Source organism: Candoia aspera, chromosome 16 (genome assembly GCF_035149785.1).
Source record: "Candoia aspera isolate rCanAsp1 chromosome 16, rCanAsp1.hap2, whole genome shotgun sequence".
Classification (NCBI taxonomy): domain Eukaryota; kingdom Metazoa; phylum Chordata; class Lepidosauria; order Squamata; family Boidae; genus Candoia; species Candoia aspera.
In genome coordinates this window covers 4,020,371-4,040,404 of record NC_086168.1, presented here as the reverse complement: position 1 = coordinate 4,040,404, position 20,034 = coordinate 4,020,371, and the positions used below count along the sequence as shown (strand labels likewise).

The 20,034-nt window shown below is 46.0% G+C and overlaps 1 protein-coding gene across 1 annotated transcript; it reads right to left on the bottom strand.

The window, feature by feature from the left end:
* Positions 1-13: 13 nt before the first annotated feature.
* Positions 14-18,635, bottom strand: PRDM12 (PR/SET domain 12). The gene is made up of 5 exons (XM_063316082.1): positions 18,308-18,635; positions 12,337-12,527; positions 7,156-7,311; positions 2,504-2,615; positions 14-399 (listed from the first exon to the last, which is right to left on the bottom strand). The coding sequence occupies exons 1-5, from the start codon at positions 18,567-18,569 to the stop codon at positions 17-19; spliced, it is 1,104 nt and encodes a 367-aa protein (XP_063172152.1). The 5' UTR covers positions 18,570-18,635; the 3' UTR covers positions 14-16.
* Between the last annotated feature and the right edge of the window lie 1,399 nt (positions 18,636-20,034).

The window sequence follows — 20,034 nt, the reverse complement described above, 5'->3', positions numbered from 1 at the left end:
GAAGCGTCCCCAGCCCTCACAGCACCATGGTGGGGATGTGGTGGCCCAGCGCGGTGGGGTGTGGCACAGGGAGGGCGGGCGAGTGCGGCTGCAGGGCACCATTAGGAGGCCGGTGTCGGGCACTTTTCTGGTGGGCCCGGAGCCCGGCCAGTTGCGAGTAAGCGCTTTGGCAGACTTGACACTTGTACGGCCGTTCCCCGGTGTGAAGGCGGACGTGGTTGCGCAGGGTGGATGACTGGCTGAAACGCCGGTTGCAGAAACGGCAGATGAAGGGCTTGTCCAGGGTATGGATCCGCATGTGGGAACGCAGGTTGCTGCGGGAGTTGAAGCCGCGGTGGCAGATGACGCACCGCATGCGGCCCATCGTGTTGATCCCGCCCTCGGCCACGTGGAAGTCCTCTGTGGGGGTGGGGTGGGGGAGAAAGGAAGACAAACAAGAGGAATTAAAAAGACCCTTCATCCAGTGGCTTTTTGGAACCATCGCTGTTGCGCGCGGAATGCCACGAGAGGTGGACTCGGACATCGAGAGGCATTCAGAAATTGAGAGACTAGATTTGGGTCTGGAGATGTCGAGACCAAGAGCTGAGAATCTGGAGATGTGGACGTTTTAGAGGAATTTGGAAATCTGGCGCCTTCGATCTGGAGCCTCAGATTTGGAGATGCCGAACATCGCCATGTATTCGAAGACTAGGAAACGCAAACTGCACGGGTAAACCTACACTGTATTTTAGCTCAAGCCCATAATGCATGTATGTCTGTATTCAGACACACATGTGCATGTAGCTGGTGAAATAAATAGGTGTGATATTGACCCCTGCACCCTGCTTGTGCTGCAGCAACACTCCTCTCCCTAAGCACAAGCAGAAATAAAATCAAACAAAAGAAAGCCTTTTCAATCTTCTCTCCAAATCTGGGTTCCTCCTCTGATGAAAAATATCCATCCATCCATCCATCTTTCCACCCACCCACCCATCCATCCCTATCTATCTATCTATCTAATCCATCCATCCATCCATCCATCCATCACTATCTATCTTTATCTATCTATCCATCCCTATCTATCCATCCCTATCTATCTATCTATCTATCTATCTATCTAATCTATCCATCCATCCATCCATCCATCCCTATCTATCTCGATCTCTATCTATCTATCTATCTATCTATCTATCTATCTATCTATATCTAATCCATCCATCCATCCCTATCTATCCCTATCTATCTATCTTATCTATCCATCCATCCATCCATCCATCCATCCCTATCTATATATCTCTATCTATCCCTACCTACCTACCTACCTCCATCCATATCTATCTATCATCTGTCATCTATCTATCTATCTATCTAATCTATCCATCCATCCCTATCTATCCCTATCTATCTCTATCTATCTATCTATCTATCCCTATCTATCTATCTATCCATCCATCCATCCATCCATCCATCCCGATCTATCCATATCTATCTATCTTATCTATCCATCCATCCATCTATCCCTATCTATCTATCTATCTAATCTATCCATCCATCCCTATCTCTCTCTCTCTCTCTATCCATCCATCCATCCATCCATCCCTATCTATATATCTCTATCTATCCCTACCTACCTACCTCCATCCATATCTATCTATCATCTATCATCTATCATCTATCTATCTTCATCAAAAGAGAAGAGAACTTTGATGAAATTCTGATGGACAGAGGCAGTTTAGTTTAGACTTCCTTGGTCAAGAGGTGGCCAAGTGGGAAGAGAGAATGTTCTGTCTCTCGCTGCATCATCTCCAACCATCTGCAGCCTCTCCTCAAATCCCAAAGGAAAACACCAGGAAAAGAAATCAAACCTGGAGCGTAATGGCGAGAAGGAATAACCTTGAGGAACAGGAGGAATAGCTGCTACCAAGGCAACAAGCAGATAAAAGAAGTCCGAATCCAGGTCAGAACAGTAACCTGAGAAAGTGTCTCAGACAAGACCTTCCCCAGTTCTCACGAAGATAAAGAGAGGGAGGGGGGAAGCACATTCAGACTTGCAAGATTCTGCTACTATGATCTTATAATAAAAGTAGGATTAGCTTGCATGGGGGGCTAACACAGGCAGGGTGGGGGGGGGGGGTGCTATTGCTTTGCAAACCTGTTGGGGCACTTCTCCTGCCCCTGGAGAAATTCAGAGAAATCACCACCCAATTTCTTTATCTCCTCCCCCCAGATTTGGTGGAGACATCTGCAAGGTTAATCATGAGAGGGCATGGGGTGAACAAGTGGCATTGCATGTGTCATCCTTGCAATGCCATAATGAGGTCCTTTGCATTAAGTGTGACCAAGGCAAAGGACGTCACTGGTGTTATTGGCTTGCTGATGTCATGACACATGCGATGTCATGGTGGCTTGTTCTGGACACCTATGAAGGCTTGGGGATTTCAAGTGGGCAACCAAGAGTTTCCAAGTGATAGACATGTCACAGAAAGATCCTGCCAACAGCAAGAGAATCTAGCCACCTTCTTACCATGCTTGGTCTTCTTTTGTTCCTCTTCAATTCCCAGGACACCAGGAATGCCCAAAAAAGTATTATGGGAATTTCCATACCAAACCAGCAGCTCTTGATCTGGTGGAATCATCTGGAGGGAAAGAAGAAAAGACAGGGCACACTTCTTGTTAACTCTCTTGCCACTACAGGTCCTTTTCTAAAAACATGGGATGGAGATCAGCTGCATCAGATCAAGAGAATATCTTGTCCAACTATTTTTGTTCCACTATGCCACAAGACATCCATGATACCTTCCATTCCTAACATTCAGATCTATATTGCCACTATCCCTGGAGGTGGTCATATTGACTAGGAAGCTCAGACGTGATGTGGCTCCTAGAAAGATAAATGCAATTTTAAGCTGAATCAACCGAAGTATACTTTCCAGATCAGGGGAGAAAATCATTCTACTTTATGCTGTTTTGGTCAAACCCAACCTTGAGGTCCATGTCCTGGTTGGGGCATCACACTTGAAGGAGGATTCAGAGAAAGTGAAACAGGTTCACAGAAGAACATCAGGGAGGATCCAGGGACTGAAAAGTAAGTTCTCCGAAGAAAGGTGGAAGAAGCAGTTTGGGCCTTCGGAAGCGGAGAAAGAGAAGCGATATGAAAGTACTCTTCAGAACTTCAAAAGATGTCCCACAGAAGATCAAAACTAACAATAAGAGCAGTTGAATAATGAAACCACAGATCCAGAGATGTTGAGGGCTTCCCTTCACTGGAGGGGTTCAAGAAGTTGGGGAGTTTCATTTGGTTTTTTGGACCAAGCAGGGATTGGACAGGATGGTCTTCATGGACTTTTCAAACACTTGGAGTTGATGAGTCATCAGAATGGGCCACCAATCAAGTTTTCTCCTCCATAAAAACATCCTATTGCCATTTCAGACCATCACGCAGAAACAAATCCACCATTTAACACTCTTTTTTGCATTCACTGACATTTTAATTATTCTTTTTACTTTCACCCCCGTAAGAGGAAAGATCAGGAAAACCAAGGTAATAATTCATAAAACTCTCCCTGATCAACAAACGGACCAGCATTTGCTTTTTCTTTCCCAGATCAAAAAATCCTGGAATGACATTTTTCACCTTCCTTTTAAGAAGGAAAATGATGGGATAAATCACATACCAAAACGAAGAGGGTGGAAATGGAGGGCCATATCTTACTGAGATCCTAGCAACAGCCCTGTGAGGAAGGCTGGGCAGCTGAAATTCAACTTGAGTTCTCCAACAGGAACAAAGTTTTTAAAAAGAAAACTGGCATGTGGACAGGTCACTTTTTAGCTTATCTTCTTCTGGAGGTCTACTCAGAAGTGGCTGGACAAGACAGTCAAACCGCTTGGGTCTTTGGGACGCATCTTGTGGGCACTCTCACAAAATGGCTGCCCCGTTGAAATCCCCGTTTCTCCAGCAGGTCCCTGGTGAAGTTGCTTCCTGCTCTTTCAGATGGCTTTGGCTTGGCGAGGTGGCACGTTTCCAGCCATCTGGGCACCATTTTGACCTTCAAAGCCTGCCCACCAAACGAAGCAGGATGGGGCCCAGCGAGCATGTCGCTTTCTGACTCCCGTTTAATCTTTTAATTGTAATAATATCTCTAAAAATTAGCCAAATGGAGCAGGAAAGTACCCGTAAAACCAGCCACCACTGCTCTTCTCTCTCAGGTGTCTGAAGACACCTATGGTTTAAAAAATTAGGCCTGCAACGCCGAGCCAATTAATTAAATCAGTTTAAACATAGCTGATGGGGCTCTAATGAACCGGCTTGCAGATCCAGGGCTGTAAGGCGGGATCCGTTCATTTCGTCGGTTTAAAAACATCCGACGGGCTGGAAATGGGGCTTAACGTCTCACACTGCAGAGAAGTAATTTTTTTTTAATTGATTTTTAATACAGGTATTTATATGAACTGCAGGCAGCAAGCCACGGCGTCTGTGTGTGTGTGTGTGTGTGTGTGGGTCTGTGTGAAATTACAGACACACACTTTCTAATAAGTGTGAAATCTTTCCTGTGATTTCCCACCTATTAGAAGCAAATGTCTCTACAGCTCTCAGGAGTTCAGTGGTAACGATTCAAAAAAAAAAAAAGGAAGATTTTGCTTATGGCTTATCGCCCCAACAGAATCACCCGCTTGTCCCCTGTAATATTTTCTTTTTTCATCCTTTTGACAGTGTCACACCGCTGCCATTATCTCTTCTTCGTCTTTTTTTTTTCTTTTTTTGAAAAAGAAATAAATAAGCTGCAAACGGTCGCTGAAAGGCATTTGAAACCGTAAGGAAAAGGGGAGAAAAGAAGGAAAGACTTGTTTTTTTTCACCAAACAGGCTCAAGCGAGAATCTTAACTGTTATTTTTCCCATTAGGAGGCACAACCTAAGCTATAAGGAAAATGCCCCGTAATAACAGTACTTAGTTCGCGCGCACGATGGAATCACGTAGCTTGAGAATGCGCCGGGGAGGAACCAGCAAACATCGCAGCCTGTTAGTGCATTCTTTGCTCTTTCACATGGCCCAGATTTTAGCATTGCCAAACTGCAAAGCTAAAACCCATTAAGGTTGTTAAAGCAATCAATGGACGCTTTAGAGTGCAATTCTCAAAACAGTGATGTTCACAAGCGAAGATAATTTTTTTTCCCCCTTTTTAACTGCAATCAGCCACTTAGCGGAAGAGGCAGGCTGGATGTGGCTTGCTTCTTTGGCCCGAACTCAGCTTAAAAACACACCTCTTGTAACAGACGGTGCTTTTTCTTTTGATTTAGCCAAAGGAAGCTGTTGGAAAACAGCTGAGGAATGAAGGGCACACCTTTTTACTTTTGAAAAACAAAATGAGACAGATCTCTGTCCATAGAGAGTTTTAGCATGGGAAACGTTCCAAAAGATGCTACGTGCTCACTCCACCCTCGGTGCAAAACCAGCCTTCTGCTTTGCGTGTCGATCGTGCAGCTTCCAAGCTGGGGATCAAACTCTTTAATTAGTCCTCTTTAAATGGATTGGTTAGATGTACGAGCCCGGCCTTAGGAAGGACACATCTTCACAAGCCAGCATAGAAAATAAATTCAAATTGCATAGATGAGAACCAGGAACCCATAACAGTATAAAATGAGAAAGAGCTTGGCAGAATAAAGAAGTTTTAAAAAAGGAGGCACAGACTAGCATAAAGCAGGACCAGCTCCAAACCATGATTGGGTTGCTTGGGTTTGGGTGCTTCACTGAGCAATCCAAGCTGGATTTCTTTTTTCTAAAACCAGGAGCCAATCTGGGGACTCAATTCAAATGGCGGTTCTGACCGAACTGCCTTCGAATCAAATTTCCAGATGGAAGTTTCACACAGCCCTAAGAGGTTGCTAGATACCAGTACGCAGGTATAATTTTTTAAAAAAATTAAGTCAAAATGCAATCTGTCAACGGGGGAGTTGTATGCAAGTAGTCCTTGCTTAATGGCCATTCATTTAGCAACTGTCCAGAGTTATGACAGTGTTGAAAAAACCGACTTATGACTGGTTCTTGCACTTACGACTGTCACAGCGTTCCCCACTGTCACATGATCGCAATTCGGGCACTTTGCAACCAGCTCCCATTTACAACATTTGCAGCATCACAGGGTCACATGATCACCATTTTCAAACTTCCCAGCCGGCTTCCAATAAGCAAAATCAATAGGGAACCGCATAGTTCGCTTAATGACCACCACAAAAGTGGTTGTAAAATCAGGTCTGGATTCGATTAACAACTGCATCACTTAGCATCCTAAATTCCAGTCCTAATTGTGGTCATTAAGCGAGGACTACCAGTATATTCCAGATCAGTTTGCAACCTGGCTGTTAAGAGCTGATGGCTGTTGGGCAACTTTTAAACCCTGGTCTGTCCAGCAATCCTTCTTCCAGACAGATCTGGATTAGATCCCCTTTTTTGGAAGGGGGGGAGCCTTAAAAGAGTACAGCATCTTGCCTAACGTCAGTAACGGTCTATCCTAATTCTCAGCCCCAGCCCCCAACTAAGGCATGGGAAGACTATAAACAGTGTGGACCGCATCAGTACAGCGACCTTACAGTCTTTATTTCAGAAAGCTTTTAATTTATTTAATTTAATTATTTCTTTTCTTGGTTTCGCTCTTCAATTTTCCTTTATAAAGCAAAGTTATAAATATAAGCCATTTTTTTTTTCCCATCTTTACGAACCTCTTTCAGATTTTTTCAAGTCGGGCCTTTATTTTTTTCCAAGAAAATATGCTCACGGGACGCGTCAGCCGAGTCGGACTTGCGATCAGAAGCTGCTTGCAGAGGACACTCTTGGACCGAGCCTGTTTTCCCAATGACCCATTTCCCTAAATCATAAACTAAGCCAACATTTGCCTAGGCAATTTAAGGCAGGTGAATAGCTAGGACGAAACGTCGCCAAAGCGGTCTCCTGTTTTAGGACTGCTGTGAGCCGCCCAGCGTTGTGTTTGAAGATGGGCGGCCATGCACCAATTAAAGGAAAGGAAAGGAAAGGAAAGGAAAGGAAAGGAAAGGAAAGGAAAGGAAAGGAAAGGAAAGAAAAGAAAAGAAATACTGCTGGGCAGCAGCTTTGCAAGACGGTCATCTCCCCGCGGTCAGTATCCGAGAACTCCTCTTCATTTTGGCCACCCCATTTCCATACCTCAATGGCTTTGTAGAAGATGCTGTTCCCGATTTGGACCACCTCCAGATTCTGTTCCTGTTCATTCCGGGCGCATTTGATGTAGGTCATCCAGCTGCGGTGGTCCTCTTGGCTCGCATCGATGAAGTACCGAACAGTCCCATCCTCATTGAAGACCTGAGGTCAAGAAACCCGGTGGTTAACCCTGTTTTTCTTTTTTTTAAACCATCCTCAATATGTAATACTTTACTGATTAGCCATTAGACCCTACACAGAACAGTAATACAGGTAGTCTTCACTTAATGACCACTTGTTTAGTGACAGTTCGGACTTACGACGGTGCTGAAAAAAACGACTTGCAACCGGTCTTCACACTTATGACTATCGCGGCGTCCCTGCGGTCACGTGATCATGATTTGGGCACTTGGCAACCAGTTCGTATTTATGACCATCGCAGCATCCCATGGTCACGTGATCACTATTTTTGACCTTCCCAGCTGGCTTCTGGCAAGCAAATCAATGGGGAACCACATGATTTGCTTAACAACCACATGGTTTGCTTGATGACTGCAGTGATTTGCTTAATGACTGCTGCAAAAAGGTAGTAAAATTGGTCAGATTCACTTAATGACTGTTTCACTTAGCAACCAAAATTCCAGTCCCAGTTGTGGTCATTAAGCAAGGGCTATCTGTAAGACCAAACAGAGTGAAAGAACTATGGAAATGCAAATCATATTTCTTTTTCACCTCTGCAATTTACCCCAATCAGATCCACATATGCCATCCTCAGTTGTACTGTTTTTTTCAAAGAAAGGGCCGTATTATACGTAATTTTTTGGACTCTGACTGCATGTGAAACATGTTGTTTTAATATAAGGATCCCAAAAGGCCGTTCATCTAAGGTGCCATCCCAGAGACTGGTCTCTCTCTTTCTTATATAGTTGACATTCAAATAATGCATGTGATGTCCTCTGTCTCTGGGGCTCCGCAAATTCAGTACTCATCCTCAAGTATGTGAATTTGAGTGAATGAATGAATATCATTCATCCTCCTCTTTCATTAAGTATAAAAGATTAGGGAATCCAAAATCACATCTGCCAGGCTGCTGGGTCAACTTCTCTTTCTGCGGGTTCTGCAAATCAAACAAGGTAGAACTTTTATTTTAATATGCTTTTTTCCCCCGCTTCAAAGCCAGCATGGTATTAGGGCCTATCTTATTCTACTGAGGACTCTTTCAGAGGTAAAATTTTACAAGGAGAGCTGTCTGCAACCCTGTTATTTATTTATAATTTTGGTACGGCCGTCCATCTTAAACACAGCTCTGGGTAGCTCACAACGACGATAAAACCCAGTAACTGTAAAAGCATAAATCATAAAACCATTAAAGAAACAATAAAAAAACACAAAGCCTTGATAATTTAGTCTGGCTCCAATCAAGTTTAGATCTTCACCAACAGAGAAGCATGAAATGCAAAAGGCTTGTTCTATTTACGGCTTAATCGCCAATAAGAACAAACTGACGATGGTTTATACCCTCTGAATTAAAAACTGATAGCTCTAAGCTTTTACAGATCACTATCAGATTTTTGAAGTAACTTTCATGAGAAACCTCTCTGGCATTTTACAAATGCCAACAAATCAAGGGAGAAAAGAAGATTTAGAGAGCAAAAAATTTATGAAACAGAACATGACGGGGAAAGCTGCCCGGAAGAAACCTACAAACACACACCCTTTTTTTTTTTTAAATAGTAGGCAAAATTATAACCACGCCATTCATGGCAGACACGAAGGGAACACATTTTTACAGAACTGTAATGAAACATTTCTGGCCACCGGAGATGGGGATCGACCAAGGGCTGAGAGGAGTTTCCAAAAGGATTGGTTAAATTTGTGGCGGAAAAGTAGCGTGAAGATGTAGAACATCCTTATCCAGGCATCATCTACCCTTGATTGAGTAATCTGAATGGGTTTCTGAAGGACAGAATGGTTATGCTCAGAGAAGCATCGATGGCTACCAGCCTATAATTTAACAAAAGTAGAAGTAACTTTTTTTTTTCTTGTGATGGCTATTTCTGATTTATTCTAGCGTCCACCCTGTTTTTCCCTCCGTGTAGGATTTAGATTGTGAATTCCCTGGGGCAGCTCTGATCAGTTGCCTCAAAACCCTTGCCTAAATCCTCACAACCTTTTTGTTTGTAAACTGGGTACAATATTGGGGGGGGGGGGGAAATGTGCCACCTTCTCCTTTCTATTCTGCTGAAATCTCCCAGCCTCAGACCAAAACTCACACAGGCAGTCGCCGAGATCTTCCAGGGCATAACTGGATGATGATCTTATTACGTAGCCTTTTTCTCTAGATTTGACTTCAACAATATTCTTCCAAACTTGGGCTAGACAAAAGTGTTGGATTCACACAACCTATTAGTCTAGGCTAAAATGAACCGATTAGGCCATGCAGTGCAGGAATTTAGACACTGCATTAGCATGTTGGGTGAACCAAGCTACCATATTAAACCAGAATTTGGTTTATTCACCAAAGCCCTGTTGTCTTTCACGAACCTGGGTTTGCAGTTTTGGGTGAATCCAACAGAGCAAGGTAGGACCAGGAAAAATATTGGATTTACCGCCTTCTTGGACAGCAGTTTCAAGCAAATGGAAGAGATGAACATCGACGGGCAGGCAGGGAACATTTATCTCCGATACGGGACTAGGGAACCGCCAAATGCAAAATAATGCTTGTCACAAAAAATTTAAAGGGAAGATTGCCAGTCACGATGCTGCAGGAAAATTATCTGCGGCAGAGACAGCCCCCTCCTCTCTTTCTGGCTTGTGTTTAACACTTGAGCTATTCCTGAACTCGGCTGCTCCCTGATTAACAGAGACAATAAGTAACACTCATCTAGGGGGAAAAAAAACATAGAGGTGCCCTCAAATTGAGCTCCTCTGCTTCTAACCGAACCCAAGCATTCGTCTTGGCTACGCTGCAGATGCGTCTTATCCCTGCCTTCTTCTGGAGTGGGTTTTCAACTTCTCAGGCTAGCTCCCACAACTGAGATCTCCTGGTGGTGTCCTTTTCCTGTCCTGCCCCAGCTGAATCCTGCTTAGCTTTTCAAATAGCCAAGGTTGATGCAGAGCTTCCTTCTAACATAAAATAACAGATCCTGTTATTTTACACAAATATCCCAAACTGGATCTTTGACTCACAAGCAAGTGATTATACATGGCTCCATTGCCCCCAGAATATGCCCAGATTGCCCCCAGTTTAAGGACCACTGCCTGAAGGAACTTCTCTTTGTTGATATAAAGAGAACTAAATTATTGGAAATAAGCGGATGGAATATCAGAGTAAGCATCTTTCCCCCACCCCATGAAGACCACAGTGGGGCTTTAGAAATCCCACAGGAACTTCCAAGAAGCCATACGTGGACTGCAGATTTAGGGTGGTCTTCCTGATTAACCTGGTTTGGGGTAGGGAAAAATCTTGGCCATCATCTGTGACCAATCAGCAGTGATTGAATCTCAGATCTTTGGCTTGTGAGCCATCCAGCAACGGCCAGGGATATTTCCTGGTTTAGAAATCTCTCCCCTGTAGCAATTGGAAAACTTGCAAAGAGAAAAAAAAGGAAAAGAAAGGAAGAAAACTTATGGACTTTGAAACAGAGAGGGAGAGGGGGGAAAATGCATTCAGTTTCACACTTTGCCAATCAATTGGGAAACGTCCAGAAAATAGGCTTACTCTCCATTCAAAGCACCCACGGAAAGGCCTCCGTTGTGGGAACGGCATGCACAGAAGAAATTACCTTTTAAAAAATGTAATATGCAAAGGCTGGTCGCTTGCAAAACTGCGTGCCTGCTAGGAAAAGCTTTGCAAGAAGGAAAAAAGTGTGCATCACAAGAACTGCAAAGAGCATATACAAATTTATGTTCAGATGTGTGCGTGTATGTGTGTAAATATATATCTTACAGAAAGAGATGCAGAAACTTAAGTGAACTTAAGTGTGAGGGGGAAAAAAACCCTGAGCTTGATGGACAGATTCCTTTATCCCCAGATAGAATGGCTGTCATTTGCCTTCATTTATATATTTTTGAATAAAGCAAATATTAGAAAGGCACCATTATGTCTCCAATGGCAGCTTAAAACGCAAATTCAAGCCCTTATCCTCAAGATAGGTTACAAAAACTGGCAACTTCATCCCTATAACATGCAAAGCTAGCTTGGTTCTAACCTTGGTTAGTTTCTTTAGCCCCTTAGCTTTCTGAATCCAGCCTCTTTTCAAGCACATTTAACATAGTTACTGACTTCACTTGTTTTCTGGGGGGGGCACAAAACAGGCCACCATAAATTAACCAAACAGGCTGGGTTCCGACAACCTGCTAAGCCCCAAACAAACCAAGTTAAGACTAACCATGGTTAGCATGTTGTGAGAATGGAGCCACTTGGCCCTCCCCTGAGCTGGGTAAATGAGTCATGTGAATACAGCCAATGTATTGTGCAAATTCAGTAACTGTGCAAATTAATTCAGTAACTAGGTTAAAACGTGCTGTACAAAGTCTAGCTTTGTCTAATGGAAAGGTGGAAAGCTGCTGGGTTTCTATATTCTATATTTAAATCCATCTTTTTCATTCAAGATGGCCAGACTAATCCGAGAAAACACCCTGAGAATTACTTTAAGATTTCACACCAGCTTCCTAGACTATTGAGGTCAAAGGGAGAAAGGGAAGAATAATTTATTTTGAGCAATGGGGCTCTGGATATTTCAGCCTTAAAAAGATCTGGATTTTTCGCCCCCATTTTGGGGAACTTCTCTTTCTTTCTTTTTAATCTGAGGGGAATTACCCAGAACTAGGTGGCCATACAAGTCAATCAATTGATCGATTAAATAGATAGGTAAATCAATCAGGCGGGTGGTTGGGCTCCTGACCCAGGTCAGTAGTTGGCAAACCAGGACTAGCAAAGATGGAAAGATGGAAATCAGAGGTGGAAATGATAGCCAAGGAACCGTCAGGTCAACAAATTCCCCAGGAGGCAGTGTGCACATGTGTATCGGTACCTCTGTGGGTTGTCGTAGATGGGTTTGAAATGAATGCACATTCTGGTTCATGCAATTCTCATGTATACCTATGCGCACCCATGTGCGTTTCTGTAAGTTCCCAGCCCATGTCCTTCTGCCCCTTTTTCACATGCGCAGATTCTGCCTTTACCTCCCACATGAGATTATTGTTCTTGCAGAGGTCCACGTGCTCCGGAGAGATGATCCGGCCCGTAAAGGGTCCCATCTCAGTGCCGGCTTTGATCCAAGTTTTGGAGAAAATGCCCAGCCCCTCCCCAGGGATAGAGCTCTGGGCGATGATGACCTCCGACGGCAGGACCAGGCTGGACAGCTTCTGGACTTCTGCAAAACAGAGAAGCAGGAGGGGAGGAAGAGGCTGAGCAAACCAGGATGATTGGGATGCACCGTGTCTGTTCATTCACGGAGGCTCTCCAATGCCATCCGCTCTATCCCTAATTCTGCCTGGTATAATTTAAGGACAAGCTGGCTGCCAGCCTTACTAGGTAGACCAGACAGGAAACACAACCAGATGAACTAATTGTACTTTATTATAAGGCTACATTAACAGAAACTTGCAAGTCTGAAAGTATAAATCTCTTTTACAGTTTGAGAAGTTAGGGAGGGTCCCTTCTGAGCCTTTCTCCCCCCATTATGCAGCTGCGGGCTCAGCTGCCTCTTATCTGCCCGTTCCCTTGGCAGCGTCTCTTTGCCCCGTCTCCCAAGGTCTTTCCCACATGCCATGACATCGGCAGAGGATCCTTTCCCAACAGTCAGATATACTAGACTACAACTCCCATCTTCCCCACCTGCCAGGCCAGTGGCTGAGGATGATGGGGATTGTCACCCAAGCCACGTTTGGGAGAGCTGGACTGGACTGACACACCGGCACCAGGGACATCAAATGCTGCAAGTGAAAAGCAAAGGGCGAAAGCCTACCGACTCTCCCAGCTGCTCTTCTAAACAAAGGAAGAAGGCTTTTCCCATTTGCTTCTCACCTCCCTGTATCAAAGGTATATTGCTCCTGTACATGGACGTTCTACTTATCCAACCAAGAAGAAGGACCCCATCGCCCTCACCACTTTTTCACTAAAAGCAGCCTTCCCACACTGCAGTGGAAGGATGACCCCACCACTGGCCTATGGTCCCCTCTGCAGTTGAAATGCAACTCAGGAATGCTCAATACTGGGATCCTGAAAAGACACCGGGGCAGCTTTGATGGACCACCTAAATTGGTAAAATAAATCAATAAATAAAATTTTAAAAGTCCAGGGCAGGTCTCCGGACTGAGTTCTAACCCAGATGGGAAACAGGTTTGCTTGTTGACCCAGACGTATGCGACGATCTGATCTTCGCAGTGAAATCTCTCCCCAAAGCTGGGGAATCATGCAGAAATTCCATCTGAGGACGCAAGCTGCTCAGCCCAGGATGGCGAAATGAATAAGACCCTAGAGCATTATTTGGGGAATTCATTTAATGAGCCACCAAGATCTAGGGGAGGTCACCCCAATTTTGCACAAGCCATTTAAATGGCCAAAGGTTTCCCTCCTGTCTCCCAATGGCTTCTCTCAAATGAGACTGTTTTTCAAAAAGTGGGAGACCCACCAGTTGATTGACACCACAGAAATGCTCACCTCACCTGGGTTAACACGCGCACCACGCTTTGGTTTCTTCAGCCACGGTGCGCTGAATTAATCACAGCCACCTAGATCTGCCCAAGCTACAAAACTTCACCCTGCTTTAATGAATTAATCCCAGTCAGGTGACTCTGCCCACTGACCCACAATCTAAACCATAATCTCCAAACTGTATGTCCCCCAGGAGGCTACGCTGAAGCTAAACGAGGTTTAACATCCTTGGCACCCACCGGTAAAAACTTGATTACTGTACCAAATTGCGCAGGGCAGCACCTTGCACGACGCATGCAACTCAACTCATTTGACAACCAATGAGAAAATGCATTCAATTTCAACCAGTTAATTCTCCGTGGAAGCTGACTGGATCCAATTGGGAGAGATTATATTAGTCTAGCAGAGTGATGGGAACAGGCTAGGAATAAGCTGTTTGATCACACGGCACAAAGTGAAAAGTGCATTCCGTTAAGTTTTAGGTTTCGGGACTTCTAAAACCCCATCTTCCAAATGCATCTTGGATGGAGCAAGGCATCACACATGCAGACAACTTGCAAATCCAGAAGGGTTGCATTAGTGAGTCACACAAATAGCTGCAGCCCTTCACAGTGGTATTTGTTGACCAGCATCGGCTGGCCTCTTCTTGCATCTTCCTGATTAAATCATAAATGCAAACTCCCTGGGGTGAAAAACACCCTTGCAGTTCTATTTTCCCTTTGTAAATTGAAGGCCATGTACTTGTAATGTAATTAACTCACTCATTAAGGCATTGCCTAGCAGAAGTAGAAAAATCTACCCATCCGTCAACCGACTGAAGCATCCACAGCTATTCTCCGATCAGTGGCATTCTGCAATTCCAGGTTGTCCTTGCAGATATTGTCAAGGAAATACACATGATGCTCAATTCATATTTTCCAGGATCAATGCTATGCACCCGGGTCCTTTCCAATATTATTAACCCACCCCTTGGTTGTGTAAGAACATAGACAAGAGAAACCCCATGGCATTAGGTACAATGTGGAAAAGGGCATGTAAAAAATGTCTGTGGCCCTCTATGTTGCAAAAACACCCATGTTTGATTAGGTGAACATTAAACATTGAGATGTATGATAACAGACTTAACAAAAAAGCTGGAGAAACCATTATTTTTGAGAAAGACCAAAGCATTTTAAAGATATTCTACAAAACAGGCTGGTGAAGACCTGAAGCCAGGTAATATGGAGATGGTCTATCCAAGAAAAGGGGCAACTGAAACTTAAGATCACTGCCCTTAGTGATGCAAACAGATATAAACATAATCAGGTCCAGTGGATGCTAGGAATTGAAAATGACTTGATGGCACATACTAATCAATCAGTCAGTTTCCAAACCATTCATCAGCCATCTCTTCTATAACTAGGAACATCATGTCTGCATGCATGCACGGACACACACACCCTCTTCCCCAGAACTGCAAAACGCAAACACTACCAAATAAGTTTAAGTGATTCACTAGCCCAAAGGCCAAAGTATTTGTTTTTTAAATGTTCACCTCTGACTTTCACATACTGGGATGGCCAACACAAACTATATGCCGCTGTCCTCTGTTGGAAGCAAATAACTGGGGCATATCAATACTTGCTTGGATCTAAACGGGCCCGTCTCTTTTTAAAACCACCCTGAGAAATACACCTTCCCTATATAGCATAAGGAAGTATAAATCTCAGGGATAGGCTTTCCTTCCAGGACTGTCTTTGTACCACGGCGGACTAATTGCCAAAATTATTACACACCACGCAGCATTCTCTTTTGCCAAGGTCCCACGTTCGAGGTGTGCTGCGTGCCCGTGGGGCAATGCGGGTGCAATGCACAGGTTCCATTCGGGACACACTTGCCCTGAAGTTATGGTCAGGTCACGCACCCAGCCCGAAATGGCACACTCAGCTTTTCTGTGATTCATCTCTGAAAAATAGAACAGTCAGATGGATGAAACTGGCACAAGAGACCTGCATTTTTGAGAAGCACGGGGCATGAATCAGAACTTTTAATATTACCATCCTGGGTGCTATTTTATATTTATATTTATATTTAAGATATCTTGTTTTTATTGCATTTTAATCCCTTTTAGCTTTACTGTAAAGCACCCAGAGTTCCTTTTTTGAGGCAGATGGGTGGTGACGAAATTTGATAAATAAATGAATTAATGAATGAATCGTAAGATGCAGGGAGAATGTTTGAGGTCTCACCTAACGTGCCCTTTGCTTCTGAAGGGGTCTTTTCTATAAATCCAACTCAAGAAGGGTTTTAGATCAGTGCTCGACATTTCTTCTTTGCGCACCCCCAAATTTTCTGTCCCCATTGGCAGAACCTTTGACCTCCCCGTGGGCTTTCTAAAAGAGATCACCCCTTTTGGCTGAAAATCCCCACCCATGCTGCTTTTTAGTTAGAGAACGCAACAGATTGCACCCAAAACCTTGTGCTTAGTTTATGCACCCTCTGCAGACTGCAACCTGTGGCATTTTTTTATTTTTCTCAAGCATCTCTGCATTTCTCCAGGGACATGTCTGCTCAGCTCCAGTTCTTTTTGCACCCCTCATCCTGAAAAAAGTGGGCAAGGACTGGACTTTAAAAACAACAACAACAAGGCTTCCTTGTAAGATAGCTTAAGAAAGAACCTGGGGGAAAAGAAATCTTTAAAAAGCTAAGAGTGTGAGGTTAAATGGTGCCATTGCATTCCATAAAGCAATTTGTCACGCTGTTTAAAGTGATCCACATTCATTCAAGACCCTTGGAAGGAAAATGGCTAATTCTAAATTCATTAGCCTTTGGAGAATGCTGTCGCCCAACACTGGGGGAAACTGAATGGCCTAAGAAACTTGTTTTAAAAGGCACAGGAATTTCTCGCTACAAAATGGGAGAGATTAGCTGGCTGACATCTTTTGAAAGGGGACAGAATGGAGTTTTCACGGTAGATTAAGAAAGGAACAGTAATCTTTCAGGGTGTGGGGGGGAAGACTTGGGAATCAGAAATGCCAAAGGCAGGGGAGGAGGGAAATTGCTTGTCCTGGATTTGATGAATGAAGAGTAAGGACTTGAGACATTTTAAATAAAAAGAAAGTAGTCCCATGTCCTTTTAAAGTTCTCAGTTTAAGTGGGAACTCCCCCCTCCCCCTTTTAGGTCAGGCCCAAGTTAACTAAATGAATTTAAAACCTCTTCTTTATCAGTCAACTGCTATTACACGCCTAATAAGCCTTTAAATGCCCTGGGTTTTAAAAAAAATGAAGGGGGCTGAGCAAGGAAGAAACTAGAAGGGAAGACTTGAGTGGGAAAGGCAAAAAAAGGGGGATTATTATTATTATAATAAAACTTGGGAAGAAAGCACCTCAAAATCTGGGCTAATCTTGCACTCTGGCTGGGAGATGTGGAAAAGAAACCCCTTGGAGGAAAAAAAAATTGGAGACTTTTGATTAAAAGCTAAAAAATCAGGGGTGGGGTCAAACTTCAGCCAGAGACCAGCAAAGAGAAGCTGGACCCCTGTCTGAAGAATTAAACTCTTTGGATCTTTAGGAGAAGATGGCAAAGGGATTTATGGTTCTTTTAAAAGATATTTGCTTCTAGGATTTTGTAGATCAGGAGTTGCTCCAGATTTGATCTGTAGGGGAGAGAGAGAAGGGGGGGGGGAGGGACAGAGAAGGCAGCATTCACACCAGAACAGGCTGAAATAGATAGTTCCTGGGTCAAGATGTTGTGTGAATTAGGCTCTTACACTAAACTATGATTTACTTGGTTGGGCACTGTACAGTCTGGGTCCAGTTTGTAATCCTGGGGTCCAGGATTTCAAGGTTGTATGAACCCAGTCTCATAGTCCCAACACCAGGCTGGTGTTGCTGGAGAAGTGGTGGTGGTTTAAGTTTTAATTCTTCATTCATCTCTTCTTTTAAACTTGGCATTAAACCCCCTCCCCTCCAAAAATGATTTGTGGCCAATCCTGGACATTTAAAAGGCGCAGATGCACGCACGGCAGGCGCACCGGGAACAAGACACACGCCTGTAGAGCAACCAGCAGATACACACCATACAGACGGAACTGCGCTTTCAGACCCGTGTCTGCATTAAAAATCAGAGTAGTTGGAGGGCGACGCCTAAAAATGAGACGCTGCCCCGGCTCGGCGGATTCCCGGGTCAAACGAGCCCCTCGTCGGGGCGAAGGGTCCAAACTGCGCCAAGCGCACACGTGTCGATCTCGGCCGGGTAGAGTCAGAGAAGCCGGCGCCCGCTCAGGACGCCTCCCCGGATCGGAGGAAGCCCCATTCCCACAGCCAGGCCGACGGACGCCGCGTGCCCAAGGTAGGTCCCCTACCCTGCTTCCAGAGCCCCCCACACGCAGCTCTCCTTTACGCGTGTCAGCCCCCGGCCCCACGAAGACTCAGAGCATTCCCACGTGCAAAGCGCACCTGTCCCGCGTTCTCCCCGCCCGGGAAAGCAGAGAGGTAGGAGGAGAGAGAAAAACTCACCTCCCGAGAAGGACTGAGCCAAGACCTCCGCCGTGAAGGCGGTTTTGGGGTTCCCGTGGCCGCCGCCGCCGCCGGCCGCCCCGATCCCGCCGCCGCCGCCGCCCTTCTCTTCCAGCAGCTGCTCCCCCAGGACGTTCCTCCAGCGGCCGTAGAGAAAGCTGTGTAGGATATCCGACGTGATCACCTCGGCCAGGGAGAGGCTGGGGGGCTTCAGGCCGCCTTTGAGCACCAGGGCTTCGGCCGGCAGGACGGAGCCCATCATGGGGAAGGGGAGCGAGAGCAGCCGGGGGGCAGGAGGGGTCGCGCAAAGGGGGCAGCACCACACCTTGGGCGCGCAGTGGAGGGCGGCACCGCGGTGGGGAGGCTAGGGAGAGGCAGAGGGACCCCCCACCAGCACCACCACCCGGTTCCCAGCTCCTTGGCAAGTAGCAGAGTCCGGGACCAAACTCTGGGGCTGGTATATATGGGCTTGGGTGACCTTTCTAATTGCTTATTAATGACCCCCTCCTCCCCTGACGTTGCCAGAGAGAGAGAGAGAGGCAGACCCCGTTTTTTTCTAGAACGGAGCAAGTCCAGAGGGAGAGAAAGCAGGAGGGAGGCGCCCCCTCCCTTTTGCAGAAGGGGTGGGGGCGCGGCTGGGAGAGAGAGGCGGGAGCAGGCGAGGCCTGACTGAGCCCACCCACCCAATGAGGGGGACTGGGCTGCCCCCAAAGACACCTGCTCTTCCAAGGTTCTCCGCAGACCAGGGGAAATAAGGGGGGGGGGGCGAGCCCACGAGGCGGAAGAGAAGCCCAAGCTAGAAGAGGGCAGCTTCACCAGGAGAAGCGGATCCGACGCCCACCTGCTCACCTCCGCGGGGCCAGCCAAGATGCCTTTGGGTGGTTCCTCCTAATTCTTCTTTTAGGGGGGGCGGATTTATTTTAGCATTCAAAGGGACCGAGCTCACCGGTTTGCTGCTTCGGTCTCCCCGTCCTCCATCGCCCTCGTCCGAGTTTGCGGGTGTGGGTGGGGGGGCAAAGTCTAGAAAAGGCGAGGCGGCTCCTGCGGAGCTGCTGGGCTCACCAAGCGGCGGCCGCCTCCGCGCCGCGTAAAAGCCCGCCGCGAAATTGACTAGAAAGAGGGCGAAACTGACCAGGCTTCGGGAAATTGGTTCAAAACCCGGCCGTGGGGGTGGGTAGGAGAAAAAGTCTCTGGCTCAGCCCGCCATCCAATCTCAAGTCGGTGGCTTCTCCCGCCAGCCAACCCCCGCGCAACGGCCGCTCCTACTTTCCGATCCCCCCCTCAACGCGCTCAAAGGGCTTGGGGGGGTCAAACCGTCCCGGCTTCGGGATCTCCAAAAGTTTGTCCTGCGCCGGAGTGGGATTTAGGCTAATTAAAAAGCAGCTTTCCGGGTTACGGATGACGGGCGTCCGATCTGATTTATTTTGTACTATTCATTTGGATCCCCCCGCTCCCCAAGCCTGTTCCCTTCCTTTGGCTGGCCAGCAAGAAAAAGCAACGTGCGTTTTCGGGGGGCGCGTCTCCATCCCCCAAAAGGGAAAGGGACGAGAAGGAGGGATCGATGCTGGCTAGCTTCCTTTAGGGCTAGCTCCCTACCTCGCCCGAAAGAGCCAACTCAGACCCCGTCTTGTGCAAAACGGGCAAGTAAAGAAAGCCGGCGCCGGACGAGGCGGGGGCGCGCGCTCGTCTGCGGGCGGGCGGGGGCGCGCGCAAGTGTGCGGGGCGCG

Bases quoted from the DNA above. Each gene is read 5' to 3' on its own strand.
- PRDM12 (XM_063316082.1), bottom strand. From the start codon at position 18,569: ATGATGGGCTCCGTCCTGCCGGCCGAAGCCCTGGTGCTCAAAGGCGGC. The intron at 7,312-12,336 runs GTAAAGGCAGAA...TCTTGACCTCAG, and splicing joins ACAATAATCTCATGTGGGAG to GTCTTCAATGAGGATGGGAC. The intron at 400-2,503 runs GTAAGAAGGTGG...CCACCCCCACAG, and splicing joins ACAAAAGAAGACCAAGCATG to AGGACTTCCACGTGGCCGAG.